The 19,894-nt window shown below is 39.7% G+C and overlaps 1 protein-coding gene across 2 annotated transcripts in view; it reads right to left on the bottom strand.

The window, feature by feature from the left end:
- The window catches only part of TRPC4 (transient receptor potential cation channel subfamily C member 4), a 170,414-nt gene that overhangs the window by 40,500 nt on the left and 110,020 nt on the right, over positions 1–19,894 (bottom strand). The window contains exon 4 of one of the 2 annotated variants that reach the window (XM_054812973.1): positions 9,439–9,775. In XM_054812973.1, the coding sequence (XP_054668948.1) occupies positions 9,439–9,775 (337 nt within the window). Of the gene's footprint in view, positions 1–9,438; positions 9,776–19,894 lie in introns of those variants that run through there. The other variant, XM_054812974.1, reaches the window with a different exon arrangement.

Below are 19,894 nucleotides of genomic sequence, written 5' to 3'. Positions count from 1 at the left end.
CACACTTTCTTTCCTAACTTCAATAGCAAGAAGTCTGACTTTCACAGTACTCCTATAAATGCCAAAAGCAAATGTATGTCATTAGCAGTTATTTTTTTTTAAGCAGTCTTTTGAATTTCCTTTGCAAAATGTTCTGAAATGCAAATGAATTGTAGTTCATTATCATAGTGGAAGATTAAAAGAGATTTAACTTACTACATCTATCTTAACATTATTGGCCCTTTTCCTTCTTCTATTTTTTTGCCTCTGTAAAACAGAGGTTTGGTTTAAGAATAGGAATAAAAGCAAAAAAAAAAAAAAAATTAACATCCTAGAGTGTAGGTGAAAATAAATTGTAACCCTGGATTGACTATGTTCAATATGAGTTGGCTAGTGGGGTTAATAAAGTTCAAATTAATCAAAACTGGTCATCCAAATGATTTTAGGTTCATGCACCTAAGTGTTCCATACCAGTGGACTGTAGACAGTGATGGTGTAGTTGTCACAATCTAGAGAAACATGAAAGACACTGTATTTTTTTTAATGTATCATGCTTAAACACCATTTTAGACACCTAGCACCATTTTAGATGCCCTATGTATCCAAGCTGGCCACCCCATGCATTGCCAAAAAAGGTACAGGTTTCCTGTAAGGTATTTATCATAGGTACAGACTCTTTGTGAGTATATCAGACTTTAGGACCAGGTGCCTCTTAGTAAGCACCTGAGTTGCTTCCTTTATATTGACTTTGATTTAATCTCCTTATTCATAACAACCAAACTTGCTAAATGCCTGAGTTTGGAGTAGGGGCCCGTGAACAGGTAAATGTGGAGAGAGAGTACAGAAATTATGCACATTTCTGCTTTTGAACTCTGCTCTACAATAATGTAGACAGAAATTTAGCCAACCAAAAATATTGGTCCATTCTCTCAGGTACTTTTTCACAGGATTCTATAAATCTCTTTAAAGAAAAAGTATATCCTTATTTGCTGCTTATAAATCTCTATTAAGCTCAGTAGGTTTACATGATGAGTGGAGCATGCATAATGTTACTCATTATCCTTTAATCTCCATCACTTCATTGAAACTGTTTGTGGCATGTATTTGTCAAAATTGATTTAATACAGAAAATAGTTTCTTGCTTTCACAAAAATATTGTGGAGAGGGTAAGGAGCAAGGCTTATATCCTATTACCATAGACAGCCTTATGCATCCAATGTGTACAATACTGCAGTCTAATATTCATTAAATAATTGTTGTATCTCTAAACATCTGCATGTCCCTTATCTTTGCCAGCACTTACTTACTACATTCTCTCAGTGTTGCTAGAATAATATAATGAAGATATTCTTATCAGGTAGTTAATAGTAAGAAATACAGTTTTCAAGCATGCACAAGGCTTAGATCCACAAAGGGGTACAAGACCTGCAGGTAGGATAAATGAATGTATAGCTTGTCTATGAAACACAGAAATGCCTTTATAGCATTGCTCAAAAGCTCTCAGAGCCCTGCACAGACCAGCTCAGCATTGTGTGTGCAGCTCTAGGCAAGGCCAGAAATGGATATTTAGGGATGTAGAAAAGTGATCATCCCCTCCTCTCCTATTCACAGGCATGTAAGGATTTGAATATCACAATACTGAGGATCTAAACTCTGTACTTGACAGGCCAGTCCCATGAAGGGGTTCAGTCATTGAAATAGTCCATGATTCAATGCCTAATTAAGTACACAGTACCAGAAGTAAAATTCATCATGCAAGAGACCTAAATTCCCCACAAATTGCATTTTATGCTCACTTCGAGTTTGAAGCGCATAGCTGAGGTCCACAGTCTATGAATACTGAGTGCTAAGACAGTCTGGACAAGAGGAACAGCAGGAATTTGAAGGAGGAATGAGTGTCAAACACTGCGTCTCACCAGCACTTAGAAGCCTATCTCAGGGCTTCACTTAGATGTCTACATGAGACCGAGTTTCAGCATCCAAAACATCTCCCTTTCCTCAAATACTTAAACTGTATCCCCCAAGAGCAGTGTGAATGTTTGGCACTGCAGCTTTATGGCTAAAATTCTTGTACAGGGAACAGGAAATCTGCCTTTTCTCAGCCTGAGGGAAGACTGAACCTCTATCCCAGGAGCGTACTAGGGCAGGAATAACGGTGTGGGGGTGAAACATTTGCCACTCCTGCTAAAAATGAGAGAAAGGAAAACTTCAGAGAGAATTAAAGATGACAAAACACCCAACAGGTGTCTTTAGCCTCCTTACTAAGGGCCCCTAGTAGGAAGCAAAGGCATCAAAGTTAGGCTTTGCACACACACTGCAGGCCTTTTCTGTTGTCTTTATCCTCAAGCTATATGATTGTAATGTTAAGATGTGAAATATTTGAATGCTAGAGGAGCAAGCACAATGGTACTCAATTGAAAACAGGACTGAAGTCCAAAGAGTCTGTCAAAACCTGCTTCCATCAGCAAAACATTGTGATTGCAAACCTGATTGCACTGATTACTTGTCTATGTATGACTATTTTATATTATCTTGCAAAAGCAGAGTCCTTGTTTGCAGGTCTAAGTCATTGCTTGAGGGAGGAAGTTTTCCATAGCTAATAAACGTGTATATAAAATGAACATTCAGACAGTCATCATCAAGGAAGAGAACTCCCTTTATTTTTTGTACTCTATTTAAACAATGTAAAAGACCATTAAAGATAGGCAGAGCACTGCTTCACCTAGCCTAAATTGCAGCTGACCTTGAATGCTTAGGGAAAGGATGTGAAGACAGAATAAAGTAAAAGATTCCAGGTTTGCTAAGTGCAGGGGTATCCTTGTCCAGAGATCACATCTCTGCCACTGTGACTAGGAGCCACCGATTATGGCTGTTTTGACACTATCAGTGGGATTCAGGAACTAAAGCACAGTCTATATTCACACATCTGTTTTACATGGAGGACACATTTACAAAGTCTTTTCAAGTTTAGGATAGATTTTTACTAGAATAGTGAAAAATACATATGGTTACTCATATTTAACTGGAGGTCATGGCCCCATTGAAAATGTTTTCCCAAAGAAAAAGTCTCCCGACTTATCATAATCAAAACAAGACATTTTTCTTTGGCCTCAGTTTTGGAAATGGCAACACCATTCTAGATTAAATCTTAAAGACACAAAGACACATATCATCCAAGGTGACTGGGGGCTGGACCACATGATGTACAAGAGGTGGCTGACGGAGTTGGGTTTGTTCAGCCTAGAGAAGAGGACACGAATGGGGGGATATTACTGCTGTCCTCCACTAATGAAATTGCTGCTTATAAACAACTGGAGCCAGACTTGTCCTAGAGGTGCACATGGAAGGACAAGAGGTAATGGTTGCACATTGTGGCATGGGACACTCCAGCTGATACCAGGAAAAAAGCTCACCAGTGGCCAGACACAGGCACAGTTTGCTGAGAGAGGCAGTGGAATATCCGTCCCTGGAAAAATTCAAGATTTGACAGGACAAGGACCTGAGCAATCTGATACATCTTTTTTAGTTAGCCTGTGTTGAGTAGTAGTTTGGACTAAATGGCCTTCAGTGATCATTATGTGCATTATCCTTCTTTCTGACTGAAGCTGTGTTCCAGCTTTGTCTGGGGCTATTTTCCTCCTCGGCACTTTATTTGTCACTGCTGGTTAGGTACTGTTTCATCTTGCTGTCCATATAATCCTTTATATCTGCTCCCTGGAACACGTCAATTTGTACTAACTGATTGATTTTTTACACAACACTATCTTGACCAAATTTAGAAGATGATGCACAGTGTACTTGCCACCTCTATGATCATTTCATCTGAAGCGTTTTGCTGTGCCATTGGTTTGGATGTACACTGTGCCAAGTACTGACAAGATTCTACACTCCCATACATCCCACCAGCAGTTTGCTGACTGCAAATGTTTGCAGTTTGCACAGTTCCCAAACATCCACATTCTCTATAGATTCACATACTCCAAAAGTATAAACCACTCTGACAGAAAGGATGGGGAACACATTGTTAAAGACATTCAGTAAGGCACTGAAGCATTCCTGCTCGAGGGACTATTCTGAACAACATAATTATGATGAGCATTTAAAGATGCCCATAAAAGAGCAAAAAACTCATCAAAACAAATTTGCCTAAAAAACGTTCCTTTTGCTGCAGCCACTCTGAACAACTGGCAGGGAGCTTTTTAACCACATCTACTAAGCACCAAGTTTGTCTGGTTGTTGGCTTTCTCCTCTGAATTTTGTAGCATTACCTGGCGAGCCAAATGCCCACTGTGAGAACATTTAGCATGCTCACTGCTAGGTTTGAGGCTAGGGTTTAGAGCAGAAGAACAGACATGGCAAGTCTATAGGGACCAATATGATCCTTATGTGAGCTGCAGTCAAGGCACACAGAAAGCCTTACTTAATTTCCCCTTTACATCACTATTATAATGCTCAGAGGCCACTCGGCAACTGGATGGGGAATTTGATGATGGAAAATATTGTTCTTCTTCACTTTTCTTCACAATATGGAGTTCTTTTTCTGCCTTTTTTCAGCAGTGAACAATTCTCAAGTATAGGAAACAGGACTGTGTTTCTGTAGTGTGAAACATCTGGCATGCTTGGGATATCAGAACTGACAAGTAATATAAAGAACAAAATTAATTTTCCTTACCAGAAAAAGCTTGGTTTTTATTTGTTTAAATGCAAGGACAGAAGATTCTGACTCTTCTCACTGAGAAATTTTTCCACAACTGCTTCTTAAAGCTATAAGATTAGCCTTGTTATACCGGCTTATTGTTCCACTAATAATTACCAGATACTGTAACACCACTTGTGTAATCATCTAATCATGTAAAAGACAAAATTAATGCAGAAGTTTCCTTAAAAGACTTTTTAAATGTAAAATCGATAGTCTCCATGGAAATGTAGCCTAATACAGGTTCTTCCTCTGAGCCTCCTACTCTAGTGACACTTTTAATATGTGCTAATTATGCACATTCAGCCTGCTATTACATAGTAGTAGGCAAATGCTAATTACTCTTTGATCGTTGCAGACCTTAGATCATTATGGACAACTGTGAAACTTCCTAACTTCTATGAAATATACATATGCTCCGTTGTCCTGGAGAAAATATCTGCTCATGGCTTGGACCAGTGTACTCTTCACTTGGGTCAAAAACTGGCTGGATGGCTGAGCCGAAAGAGTTGTGGTGAATGGAGTTAGATCCATTTGGTGGCCAGTCACAAGTGGTGTTCCCCAGGGCTCAGTACTGGGGCCAGTTCTCTTTAACATCTTTATCAGTGACCTGGATGAGGGGATCGAGTGCACCCTCAGGCAGTTTGTAGACAACACCAAGTTGGGCGGGAGTGTTGATCTGCTTGAAAGTAGGAAGACACTGCAGAGGGATCTGGACAGGCTGGATCAATGGGCTGAGGCCAACTGTATGAGGTTCAACAAGGTCATGTGCCAGGTCCTGCACTTCGGTCACAACAATCCCATGCAACGCTACAGGCTTGGGGATGAGTGTCTGGAAAGCTGCCCAGAGAAAAAGGACCTGGGAGTGTTGGTCGACAGCCAGCTGAATATGAGCCGGCAGTGTGCCCAGGTGGCCAAGAAGGCCAACAGCATCCTGACTTGTATCAGAAAAAGCCAGCAGGACTAGGGAAGTGATTATCCTCCTGTACTTGGCACTGGTGAGGCCGCACCTCTAATACTGTGTTCAGTTTTGGGCCTCTCACTACAAGAAAGACATTGAGGTGCTGGAGCATGTCCAAAGAAGAGCAATGAAGGTGGTGAAGGGTCTAGAGCACAAGTCCTGTGAAGAGCGGCTGAGGGAACAGAGATTGTTTAGCCTGGAGAAAAGGAGGCTGAGGGGAGACCTTATCGCTCTCTACAACTCCCTGAAAGGAGGTTGTAGCCAGGTGGGTGTTGGTCTCTTCTCGCAAGTAACAAGTGACAGGACAAGGGGAAATGGCCTCAAGTTGTTTCAGGGGAGGTTTAGATTGGATATTAGGAAAAATTTCTTCACCAAAAGGTTTGTCACTCACTGGAACAGGCTGCGCAGGGAAGTGGTTGAGTCCGCCCTCCCTGGAGGTATTTAAAAGACGTGTAGATGTGGTGCTTAGGGACATGGTTTAGTGGTGGACTTGGCAGTGTTAGGTTAATGGTTGGACTTGATCATCTTAAAGGTCCTTCTTAACTTAAATGATTCTATGATTCTACGTTGAAATTCATGTCAATGAGAAGCCTGAAAAGTAGAATTCCTCTTCCTCTTTTCATTTTAAGGGAGGTAGCTATTAAAATGCAAACTACATGCAGAGCTATTTGAATTAAGAGAAAGACAAACAAAGAATTCTATTGTTTAAAATGTAAATAGTTTTGATATGCTGTAGCTACTCCAGGACAACCTTTGCTTTGGGAAAAGGGTTTACTTGGTCATGTTTCCAATTTCAGAGAATAACTGTAACCCTAGAGCCACATTAATTTTGTCTCAGACATCAACGTTTTTCGTCTACATCCAGAAAATGCAATAATATATCTATGTACCTCAGATTTAGGCTCCCTTGTGTAATTCAAGAGGGCTGTATTTACTCTTTTTAAGGATATTGTGTAACTGCATTGTTTGAAAAGGTGAGATGATAGACTAAATTGTGGCCCTGAAACTAACCTTAGTTTATTGATAAGGATTTAAAAAAACTATTTAGTTTCTTAAAAGATGACTAGACCACACTTCATACATATGTGAATATGAAAACAGTTGCTTTTGGCTGAGATTCATTCCTTAAAAAAAAAAAAAAAAAGCTGAAATAGACATGTTCATCACATGCTGTGAACTGAAGTGTCCTGTGGAGATGTGCGTCTGTCTCCTTCAATGATAGAAGGAATTTAGGTACCTAATGCATTGCTGGAGATGACGATGGGTGAATCTGGGTCCTTATTATTTGGGTGGGCTAAGCCAGTGCAGCAACTCAAGTATGAAAGTGGAACCCAGCAAACATGAAACTGGAACTGCAGGAAATCAATAGTTATGAACCCTTAGAGATCAGTGTGTAAAATACATTGGTTTAGATGCAAGAGATTTTGGAAGGCACGGTTTCTCTGAACATTACAGTCTAGATTAACCACAAACTATTTGACCACATGGTATCTGACTTTTGATCTTTATTCAAGCTCCTTAATATTTTTTTTGTTTATGCAAGCAGTTCCCTTGACTTGATCTGTACTGCTTGCAGAGGAAGGGCTTATTCAGCCCAGGCAGTACTAGCATAATCTGGCCGTATGAGTCTATACTGCAAATATTGATGCTGCTTTTAGAAATGATAGTCATCTTGATAGTCATAATTCTCAGACTTAATGGCTTCTTCAAACAAGTGCTTTGGGATGCTGAGTTACTTAAACCCTTTCCTAAGTAAACAACAGTGTCAGAGGTTGAGGGCAATGGACGTTCTTCCTCTTCCCACTGCATGTTTTCTGGAGAGGAGTTAGTCACCAAAATTTTAGAACTGCATTTAGCTGAAACTAGCCCTTGCCCTTCTCAAATTGTGCCTTTTTCTCTTGGCTCTAAGTTCTTTCTTTAAAAAGACAGGTTAATGATAAAACCCAATTTGGCATGTCAAGGTCTATGTGTCAGCTACGCAGTTGTGCTTCAGCGTCTGGATACTGTGAAAGCTGGACAGATGCTGACCTACTATTTTGGAAGACTGGACAGAAGAGCTACTCATATATCCTCTGGACATAGGACAGTACAGAAGAGCCCCTTGCTCCTCCTCAGAATTGTAGCATTTATTTCTACGGAAGTAATATATTAAACTAATGATTTTTATATTGGTTTCTTATTTCTTGATGGTACAAAACGAGAAGAATTTACTGGAGGAAATTTTAATATTTAAATGTTAATCTCACCCACTGAAGTTAGTCTAACTTGTCTGTAGGAAATGTCATTCTAAGCAGCCTGCCAGATTGATTAATTCCTTTGCAATAATACTAGATATTGGCTTTTTTAATGTTAGTAGCAATATTTACCCAGTGAAGGATAACACACTTTAAAGGGAAGGCTGGTGGTGAGGTCTGGTTTATGTTGTGCTGTCATGAGGGAAATCTCAGAAAGCAGTTCATATGTGGAAGGCAGGTCCTTCTGAGAGGTTCCCAACAAGTAAGTGAACCCAGGGTTTTCAGTCATGCATGCTTGTTTGCTTAAGTGAAAGATGTGGCCCTGCCTCCTGCTTCCCACAGCGTTCTACCAAGGAACATACAGAGGAAAAGCCACTGACTCATTCTTCTCTGGAATATCAAGCACTGCCTATTAGTGTATTATAAATTCAACAATGCATTGTAAATTAGGTACGATCAATGATGCCAAAAGCCTTGTCAATTCAGTTGCTCTAAAAAAATCCAGATGTTTGGGAAAAGTTGCAAAAGTGAAGACAAACAACATCTTAATGGGATGCTCTGAACAGAAACAGAAAAGTTTGTGCATGAACTTGTCTATGTGATGCAAACTTAAATGAAGATATCAAACTTAAATTCTTGCAGTTAAGGCTACTAAGTCCCTCCTTCTACAATTCCATTTCAGTCAAGATCAGATATATTTGGCCTGACCTGGTCCAACTTGTGTCGGTTCCTAAAAATAAGAAACAGGGAGGAGACCATGGTACACCAAGAGAGATACCATCTACCAGGGGAGACATGCAAAGGTAGGGAGGACCTAAGATAGTCCAATCCGACAGGATTGAGAATCACACAGGAGTAAATTTAAGGCCTACATGGCCCCTAGAAAGTAGGCTTGCAATAATCCCAGACTGAAATTTTTATTTTAAACTGTCAGGACAGAGTGGGAATCCTTTCCTATTTAAAAATCTTAGGAGATTTTCTTATTCCTTCTGATGTAAAATATTTTGTTTGAAATTGAGTGAAAAGTTCTCATCAATAGTTTTGCACAGAAAAAAATACTCTGCATGCACATTTTAAGGAAAATACTCATTTGAAAATGCTCATCAGCACTATTTGCAATAGGTGGGTCTGTCACATTAGAAAGAAGCATACTTTAGGTAACTAAGGTTAGTGATAACACTACAGAAATGACACTGTGCCTGATTCTAATACATGAGAAATAATTACCGTGGCAAAAGGACCCTTTTTTTTTAAAGTAGACTAACAAAATAAAAAGGACACTTAGAAGAATCAGAACAATTTCTGGCCTGGAGAAAATAGATATAAAAAAGAATATCAATATGTATGTTTCAGGGCACTGCTTAATTACAGGAATGAACCCACAATATCTTTTGTTTTCCCTCACTGTAATATATCAGGTGGTGACACTTGGTATTGGAGGAGATGGACTATTTGCCTGTTTTGGTAGGTCAATAATTCATGAGAGAACTTTCCTGCCTCAGGAATGCTTGGCAAAACCACAGGGGTCAAAACACTTTTCACTGTATTTTCTTTAGTAATACATTTACCCAGGACCCACGGTAATATCATCCACTCGACGATGGTTGGTGGCGGTCCCTGCATGCTCAGGACTGACCTGTCAATGTGCTGAGAGGCAAGCAACAGCAGGAACAGAAAAGTCAAGTAGGATGCAGTATGGCAGATAAATTTGATAAATGGCTTTCTGATGAACAGCCCTAATGGGCTTTTGGGAGCTATCAGGTAACACACAGAGAAGACCGGGAAAAGGAGTCCTATCACAACACAGGTCAACATCTTCACAGCCCAGTGTCGCCTCCTCCATCCGGGGAACTCGTCGTACCAGCGGGATGCGAGCAGCTGCTGGCAGTTGGGCTGAGCAACAAACTACAGAGAGAAGAAAGGAAGATGGTTAGTTCCTTGTTACCTCTGTAAAGTTGTTTCCATGCTACAACGATAAGTAACATTTGGATAGTGATTAAAAAAAAAAAAAATTCACAGCCTGCGCAATTCTACTCATGCTGACAATCCCAGTAAGACAAGGCTAAGTCAGCCTGCCCTTCCTTCAATGCAAAAAGTATAGTAGAAAGCCACCAAAATTCACTTTTCACAATAAAGCTTGACTTCCCCTTTGCATGAGTACACAAGGAGCAACATTTGTGGACATGAGGTAGAAGTCACTATGAAAATGAAAAGCACGACTGGGATCTGTAAACAGAGGAACTGAATTCCACAGCCATGAACAAACTATTCTCTACGTTCCCTGCTAATTCTCTAAAAATCAGGCTTACATGCTTTTATACTGACAAAACTCTTACAGATACATTATATAATGCTTGCATAATATGAACTAAGCATTAACATTCCCCACTGCTTCAGTAATCCTTGTCAGGATATATTCCTATCCTGTACCATATTTTATGGTCTGTCTGTTCTCCATGATGTGATTTCAGTTTTTAAAATATGATCTTTAAAATTGAATTTCACCAAAAAAAACCCAAACCTAGTAAATATTTATTATTTTTCAGATAGCTTTTCAAAGAAGCTTTAAGGATATTCCAGGGTTTTATGTCATATTTTTATTTGATCACTAATTCCTATTTTCCCTAATGCTTTCTTTTGTAAAAGGGGACATAGAGTAGCAGCATGCCAGACTTGACATAAGAAATACAAAATAGAAGCAATATATGCATGAAATAGAGCCAGAGTTGTTGCGCTTTGATGGGGGAAAAAAAAAAAGAAATCAAGCATTTTCCTTATGTCAGTATGGTGGGTTGATGCCAGGTGCCCCCCAAAGCCGCTCTGTCACTGCCATCCTCAGCTGGACAGGGGAGAGAAAATATAACGAAAGGCTCGTGGGTCGAGGTAAGGGCAGGGAGAGATCACTCACCAGTTACCGTCACGGGCAAAACAGACTCAACTCAGGAAAATTAATCTAATTTATTACCAAGCAAATCAGAGTAGGATAATAAGAAATAAAATCAAATCTTAAAACACCTCCCCCCACCCCTCCCTTCTTCCCAGGCTCATCTTTACTCCCCGTTTTTCTCTACCTCCTCCCCCCCAGCAGCACAGGGGGACAGGGAATGGGGGTTGTGGTCAGTTCATCACACGTTGTCTCTGCCGCTCCTTCCTCCTCACGGGGAGGACTCCTCACACTCTGCCCCTGCTCCAGCCTGGGGTCCCTCCCACGGGAGACAGTCCTCCACCAACTTCTCCAACATGAGTCCTTCCCGTGGGCTGCAGTTCTTCACCAACTGCTCCACCATGGGTCCCTTCCACAGGGTGCAGACCTTCAGGAACAGACTGCTCCAGTGTGGGTCCCCCATGAGGTCACAAGTCCTGCCAGCAAACCTGCTCTGGCATGGGCTCCTCTCTCCACGGGGCCACAGGTCCTGCCAGGAGCCTGCTCCAGTGTGGGCTTCCCACGGGCCACAGCCTCCTTCAGGTGCCTCCACCTGCTCTGGTGTGGGGTCCTCCATGGGCTGCAGGTGGAATCTCTACACCCCCTCATCCTTCCTCCATGGGCTGCAGGGGGACAGCCTGCTTCACCATGGCCTTCACCACGGGCTGCAGGGGGATCTCTGCTCCGGCGCCTGGAGCACCTCCTCCCCCTCCTTCTGCACTGACCTGGGTGTCTGCAGAGTTGTTCCTCTCACATCTTCTCACTCCTCTCTCCAGCTGCAGTTTTTCTTGCACAGCAACTTTTCCCCCTTCTTAACTCTGTTATCCCAGAGGTGCTACCAGCATCGCTGATGGGCTCAGCCTTGGCCAGCAGTGGTTCCACCTTAGACCAGGCTGGCATTGGCTCTATCAGACACAGGGGGAGCTTCTAGCAGCTTCTCACAGAAGCCACCCCTGTAGCCCCCCGCTACTAAAACCTTGCCACGCAAACCTGATACAGTTACACATACGCAAGTATACTTACATTGGATTAAATCATCAGCTGAAGACCTAATAAAACTATTGAGAAACTTCTTTATCTTATTAAATAATAAATTGTTAATTTACACCAAATAATTTCAGATCTGAATTCTAATCAAATGCACCTAGTTTGGGATTTTACATTATTTTGATAATACTTATAACCACAGGAGTCAAGTTCCATTGGGGATGAATAATAGGTAACTTCTCAAACAGTTTCTGAAATCACTGGGATTACTACTGGTAGAAAATGCTATTTAGTTTGGAATGAAACGAGAGTCAGCATGCATCTTTATATATATGTCTGGATCTTGTCAGAAATGTTAACCTGAGCCAAAGTCAAACCTGGAGTATGTTAATGAAATGCCAGTGACCTTAGCAGAGACGTATTTGCCTACCAGACACCAGCACTGGAGCTGCCTGTGACTGTTGTGAAAGACAAGAAAATTTACTCATACCTTAGGCATCTTGAAAATAGCCTCAAAGAAGAGTAACAGAGTGTGCTCTTCCATTAGAAAAAAATGCATTCACAAGGTTTCAGGGTGTTTGTCTGGAATAATACTGCAGTCAGTCAGACCAGATGGCTTCAAAATTATTTTTTTGCCAAGTTTTTAAGGGGGATCTCCCTACAAAAATTTTCACCTCAGTTTGCTTGGGTAGGTACAGATTAGTGCTTTGCTTGACTAGTGGAAAAGTATGACTTGTGGACTAATTCCTGAGTAAAATATTATCCTTTTTTTTCCCCTGTCTGCCAGATGCATGTGTGTTTCCCCTTCTTCATAATATTTTCCCACTGCATATCCTCTCACTTAAAAGTAATCAGTTCCTAAGTCTCTCCTGTGTCCCCTTTCTCAACACCTTTGGGCTGCTTTCATTGTGTTGGGGACCCAGGTGAAGGAACAACCTCCAGCGGCTAGCCAAGGCTGGTGATAGCCATAGGAGGCCTACTCCTTGCCAAGGATGGCTAAAAAGCAATGAATTTCCATCATGGTAATGTGGAGGAAATTAAGTAAAAGGAGTTTTTTTTTCCAATCTCCACCAAGTACTGGGCTGCCCTGGGGCTAAGTAGACCAGAACTGACGCAGAGGTACCTCATGCCATGAGGAGATGCTTGCTGACTGCACCATCTGGAAGGTGCTCCGCACTGGGTGGGCAGTAGCTGCTTAGTTCTAATCCTTAAACAGATTAATATGCAAAACAATCGATCTTGATACAGAAACCATTTCTAAGCAGGCTTGAAAAATTATCTGTTGTCTCCTAATAGCCTTATTAGATTTCATTATGTTGTGACTATATCTATGGTACTATGTGTTAAGGACAAGGGTTGCTTTCTGAGCTACACAAAATTTTTCCATAAGCACAGAAAAATTTCAAATCCTCGGGACTGAAGAGTCAATTTTTTAAATTGTAATTTTAAAAGAAATTAACTCTCATACTTTTCTTCAAATTATGACTGCGACAGGACAGTTTTAGCACTGGTTGGATTCTCTGACTATAGGAGAAAACTAACATAGACTATACATTTTATGTGGCTAGAGTTAAGCAAAGTTCCATCAATAATGTACTTTAAATGGCTTACTAGACATAAAACACATAAGAAGCAACTAGTTGTGTAGTATGGAGCAAGTATATAAAATACATTGTCAGCATTTTAAGAGCTGCATGCATAGGGAAGCAGTTCTAGTAGTGCAGGCAAAGGTCTATAAGAGAAACCACAACAGTTTGTGTTAGAGTGTCTACAGATGATATACTGTATTTCTGAGAGCTCCAGATACCCAGTTTCATGCTGTCATTTTTATCTAACAACACTGTTGGCAAGGTTAGTTAACAATGTCCGGAAGCAACAAAAAAATCTGTCTCTTCACTGCAGCCTTTTCTTTATGGTTCTGAGCTCCATTGGCCATATAATACTATGAAATACACTATGAAACAGTCCAGAGTGTCTTCTTCAGACAACTGGAAAATTACCCTAAATCTCTTGCTGATACTTCTTTTATAGTTACACTTTTCTGCTTCACTTAGCAAGGAATTGTATGACATTATTAAAAATGTCCAAATTAATTTTCACAAATTTGACTACTTGCTCCATTTTTGTGGTTGAGTTTATCATCACATGCTGTGAAATATATTCTGTAGCAATACCTACATTTATTACATTAGCTGAATAATGATGGAAGTTCTTGAATGGGAAACAGTTGAGATAGATAGATACCCTGATGGCAAGAAAAATGCACTCAATGGTGAACCCTACAGACTTGTTCCTCAGCTGTCCAGAGAGGAGGATCTTGGTACTGCACACTGCATCTCCCCTCTTGTCCTTGTGGACCTGTTCCTCCAGAGGAAATGAGGGGAAGATGTGTACTCACACCTTGTCCTTGTGTGTAATAAGTAAGTATTTGAGCACGTACAGGAACTGGGGGGTGGGGGGGATGTCTTGTGGGGCCCACAGTGTAAATGTTGCAGGTATAGGCTGTACCAGACATCACTCATAGGTCACATACGGTTATAAAGGTCAAGTAAGTTTATCTGTGATTAATATATTTTATTACTGATCCTGGATGCTTATTACACTTGACTTTTTAATTTATCCACTAAAAAGCCTTTCTTTACAGAAAAAAGAAAAGAAAAAATGCATTCATGCCAAAATTCTCTGGTTAAATGAGATCCATACTCTTAACTATGATAAACCCTTCTGTTAGAAAGGAACAGAAGAAGTGGATGGTAAAAAGACATGCTCCACGCCATAAAACACTTCCTTTATAAATGGATGGGACCGCATCTAGGATGATTATATAGTAAAGCTAAGTAGACATGTAAATCCTCTGCTGAACTGGGAGCTAAAAAATTTATTTCTATAAAAAAAGCTCTACACAAATATTTTATGACTAGCAGAAATAGAAAAACTCTGTGACATTAATTTGCCAGTTCTGCATTGCCTATGCCAAAATATTTTCACTGTAGTATATTTTTTCTTCCTTAATTGGAGATATTACATTCTGAGGTATTCAAAGTATCTTTTGTACTGTCAGTATTATGTTGCGTATTATTTGACTTTGACATTGTCTCCATATAATTAGCAATCAGCAAGTTTATATTTTCACATTACAATGGCTTCCAATAGCTTCCAGCAGTTTGTAATTATGTGAGGGATTTTTCTGTAATGATTATTCCTGGTTGCACATCTTTAGCTCCTTCATAAGAGTCTGCCCATCTGAAAATGTTTTGGTATTCATTCTCTTAGTTGTCATGCTGGGAATTGGCTCTTCTCTGAGACTGGTGAAAATCAGAAATGATTCACAGTGCCAGCAAAAATAATCTGGTATAAATAATAGCAGAGCCTGATTCTAGCCTGATACCCAAGCATATATGTAGCCTAGATTTTCATTTTCACTGCTGATTAAATCTGATCTTTAGTTTTGCTATAACAAATATCCTTTGGTCAACAGAAATGATGAAGAAATAACACAAGTGATACTATTAACTATGTATTAATTACCTTTACTGAGATACTGCTTTTATAAAAATAATTATTTTATAAATAATATATCATCATAATAAGTCAAGTTCTTGCCTACAGCATGACAATACCTCTAAATATTTATTTCATTGTGCATTAGGAAATACACAAAAATTTTTAAAAAAACCCACTTGTAATAGGGGACTCATTTTTACACTTACAAAATCTGAGGTCCTAATTAAATTCTCAGAGATCAGTAGGTGGCTTAGTGTATGTAACATAGAAGAAGAACGTGATTGTCATCTAGAAATGAAAGCTGTCAAAGGAAAGTGATTTCCTTTTTGACTTATGTACAAGTGAGTTATGCTGTAACACAAAGAACTATCGCTGATACCATTCCCTGATAGACATATGTTCAAGATCTTTTTTTGCGGGAGGAAGCAAAAAGAAATTATTATCATAAAGTTTTTTAGTAATAATTTTTATAAGGCCATGGCCAGATTCCCTATTGTGCTGTTTGGTACTGATATTACAGCCAAGCTGGTAGAAAATGTTAGCTCTGAGGTCTGCTACTTTGTCCCACACATTTTCCAATGATTGTACTCCAGTTCAACAAGAATTAAGCCCAATTATTTTTTCTTTCTCTGGAACATTTTACTTTCCATATTTTACATATTTTCCCAGATATTTCATGAAAACCCAAGCTCTTCTAAGTTATTTTAACTTCAAATTTAGATGTCAAAATTCTCTGTCTACTGGCTGTGAAAAGTATATTTGCTTGGCACTAATGACAGTTTCAAGTCCCAACATCATTAAGTAGACTCCTAAATTTGGTAGATTGTTTCTCCCTCTAGAGACACCACTGCATATTCTTTTCTGTATCTTCCCCAAAGATTATATTTGTGGATTTTTGGCAGTTACTCTGTGAGGAATGATTCATTAAGACAAATAACATTTAATTGCAATTTAGATGCTTTAATGTTATTGACTGGATCAGCTACGTTTTCCTTTCTAAAAGCTAGGGACCATTTTCTGGTACTCCTTTGGGTATAGTTATACCATTTGTTTTCTGCCTCGGGCCAGAAGCCGCGATTCCTGTGCCAATTATTGTGAATCTTCTCTTGTCCATCCCATCTAAGTCTAGTGCTGACTGGAGCAGGCTATCATTATAATCATGATTCTTGCTCGACACAAACCACTGAGATCTGTAGTTTCGTCATTAAGGGAACCAGCCAGCTCGCTCGGGATCGGAGCACCAGTGCAATCAGCTTCAGATCAGGTCCCTACAGTGAAACAAATTCACAGCACAGATGCCTTCGTCATAAAATCCAGAGTTTACCCTGTTCTCACCAAGAATAGAATACAATGCCAGTTTTTTTATTATTGTAATTATCCTATTGTTTAACTTCAAACATGAGGAAGAAAACAAAAGGAAAACATAAAAGTGAAGACTGAAATGCTTCATTAAAAGGATTAATGAACATTATTATACAAACAATGACACTGCAGTTTTTAATTTAAACATTTTAAATTTCCTTTTTGTCGCATCAACACAAGCAGAAGCTCTTCATTTGATTCATTGCTCCTTCTCAGTAAAATGAACCAGCACACATAAAACTATTAAATATCTATTAAATAAGTCAAGACTTAGCTACAGTTGCAGTGATTCTGATTAATTGCTCAGAAAAGGCAATGGCGACTGAAAATAGAATACAGTTCTTAGGAACCAGCTACGCATGAATAGTCTTGTTAGACTTCTCAGTAGTGAAGAAAAGTTAATCAGTTGTTGGGCTTTGGGATGAGTATGTAAAACAGCTCCAAATTTCAGAACTGGGATGCTGGAAAAATACTTCTGGTTCCCATTCTGGTCGAGTGTTAGACTCACCACAGTTTAAAACATTTTTCTAGGGAAAAATAATTAAAGAACCTCTGTAAATATCTGCAGAGATAATGAGATATGAATTTACTCGTGTTACATTGGATCCCTGTTTTTACACACCTAGCTGGTGTATTTCCATGCATAGGAAAAAAAAAAAAAAGACTGATAATTATATGCAAAGTCCTACACTTGGGACAGAGTAACTCTCTGCAACACTAGAGGCTGGAATTTACTGTCTAGGGAGTAGCTTTGCAGAAAAGATCTGGGGACACTGATAAGCAAGAAGCTGAATATGACTGGGTCCGTGCAGTGCAAAAGTATAGCCCGGGCCACAGCAGCGAGAGTACAGCCAGCATGTCAAGGAAGGCAATAATTCCCCTCTCTGGCACTTGTCAGACTATGCCTGGAGTGCAGTGTCCCGTTTTGGGTCCCCCACTTACAAAGAGACATGGGCAAACTGAAATAAGTCCAACAGAGCCCCTCTGAGAGATCATGGGGCTGGATCTCATGATGGACAGGGAGAGAAGAAGGTTGGTGTCCTCAGCCTCAAAAAGAGAAGAATCATGTTTGGGACTTGCTGTCTTACACAAAGGAAAGGGAGGTTAGGGACAGAAGCAGGCTTTTCTCAGGTGCACAGTGAAAGGATGAGGATGGTTACAAGCTGCATCAAGGGAAATTCTGGTTTGATCTAAGGAAAATATTCTTCCCTATGAGAGTAGTTTAGCACTGGCACAGGTTGTCCAGGGAAGATGCAGAATCTCCATCCTTGTAAATATTCAAAACTTGGCTGGGCAAGTTCCTTAGCAACCTGATTTAACTTCAGTGTTAACCTGGTTTTGAGCAGGAGGTTGGACCAGATGATCTTGAGAGATATCTTTCAACCAAGTATTTTTTATGATCCCACATACTCACTGCATTAAGCCAAGCAGTGTTTTCTGGGGCAACAAAATTCTTATTAAGAGCCACAGCAATTATGTTTACAGGTTTGAATTTACTTATTTAGGTTTGAATTACTTTTCTAGGAATACAAGGTATTACTAAGATCTTTTTTACCATTGGTTATTCCCTTTGAAAAGAGGCAGTCTTGTCTCTATCATAGCATTGAACCATATTATTGCCAAACAATACATAAAATTGTTTCAACTGTTCCAAACACTTGTGCTGTAATAATCTGTGCATCATGTGTGGGTAAAAAGACGTAACAGTCAAAATGTTTGTTTAGGTCTTTATCACTTCGATCCTATTATCCCCAAAGCAGTCTTCAGATACCTCTGACATCAAGTTTGCTGTCTGCACCAATAGTTTCCACAAAATAAACTAACTGATAAAAGAAGATAAACTAACTGATAAGAGATTATTTCATTATAATCTCAAAAGTTCTTTTTAGGAGACCAAAATCAATATATATTCTAAGCAACTTTCACACAGGTAGAAATAAGATGCACTGCTCATAGCATACAGTTCCTGTAAATCATGCTGTCAACTGAAACCGATCTGGAAACAAATAGCCACTTGTATAAAGAATAGTCTGATGTCAGCCCAGGGTCTGTAAAAAGGAAAAAAAAACCCACACCTCTGAACCAGTCAGCAATTACCAGTGCATGTTTCTTACATCCAAACTGGTTTTGTGTCCTGTATTGCTAAGGCTTCTAAGCATTAACCGGTCAGTCAGAAGTGGTTAGGATTTAAGTTAGTTACAATCCCACTATATGACAGAATCAACGAGTTCCCTTACACCCAGCTCATTGTACCATTTTGCCTACTTTTTGTAGCTGCCATGTCGCCAGAAGGAAGAGTTACAAATTAATAAACCAACCTTTCAAAATTCATGAGGGACCTACAAATATGTTGCAAGCAACTGAAGCACAGAACGCAGTGTGAGTTTAATTGGAGAAAAATTAGCTGGGAAAAGCTCTGAGTGAGGAAGGGTAGGAAAGGGACTAGCAAAGCTAAGTTCTTCCTCTGGGATTGCTTGCTCATCTGAGATTTTCTATGGGCATCACTGGAGACCACCCAGCTCCTCGTTTGTGCAGTTTGTTGCAGAGGCCAAAACAAGGTGGTGAGACATTCTTCGCTTCATTTTCCCTTTTTGAATGTACTTTCAAATTTGAGCAGGGTATTGAGCTATTTGGAAGAAACCTGACTGCAAAATTTTTTTCTTCCTTCTTTTCTCCATTTTCAGGCTCCTTCCCTGAGAAATCTTCTTGGAGCAGTGATATTCACCTTCCATTAGCACCAGGCAAATTGAGGTTTCACTCCATTAGCTTAGCTTTACGAGGTGCCATCCTGCATCCTGATGTGAAAAATGGATATGAGCACAACTGCTCTTGACTCCAAGCTTATGCTGTTGTAGCCAAGTTATAAGAGAGCCAGCAACAGAGTCATGCTGAACTCCAAGGTTTCCCACTTTCTTTAGAACTGGCTGTTTATTATGTGAAGCTTGCATGGAACTGAAGATGCCAAAGTTCCCCAAAATCAGTGTGAATCCAGTTTTTGGAAAACATAACACTCATTTGAAGGCTCACTGAATACAGAATTAGAGGGATGAGGGAACAATAAAAACACAGACTGATTACAAAGGCATTCAAACTAAATAAAGTAATAAACTGCACATTTTTCTCTTGAAAGTTCTCTATTGACATGTTGCAGGGAGGTCTGGATTTGTAGTTTCATTAATACTTGGGAACAGAATGTATATAGTCACTCAATCTGCTTTTCTTTCTCTTTTCATCTTTAAGTTCCTCTT

This window comes from Grus americana, chromosome 1 (assembly GCF_028858705.1).
Source record: "Grus americana isolate bGruAme1 chromosome 1, bGruAme1.mat, whole genome shotgun sequence".
Classification (NCBI taxonomy): Eukaryota; Metazoa; Chordata; class Aves; order Gruiformes; family Gruidae; genus Grus; species Grus americana.
Note: the sequence above shows the minus strand (reverse complement) of the source record. Positions and strands in the feature narration are given on the sequence as shown.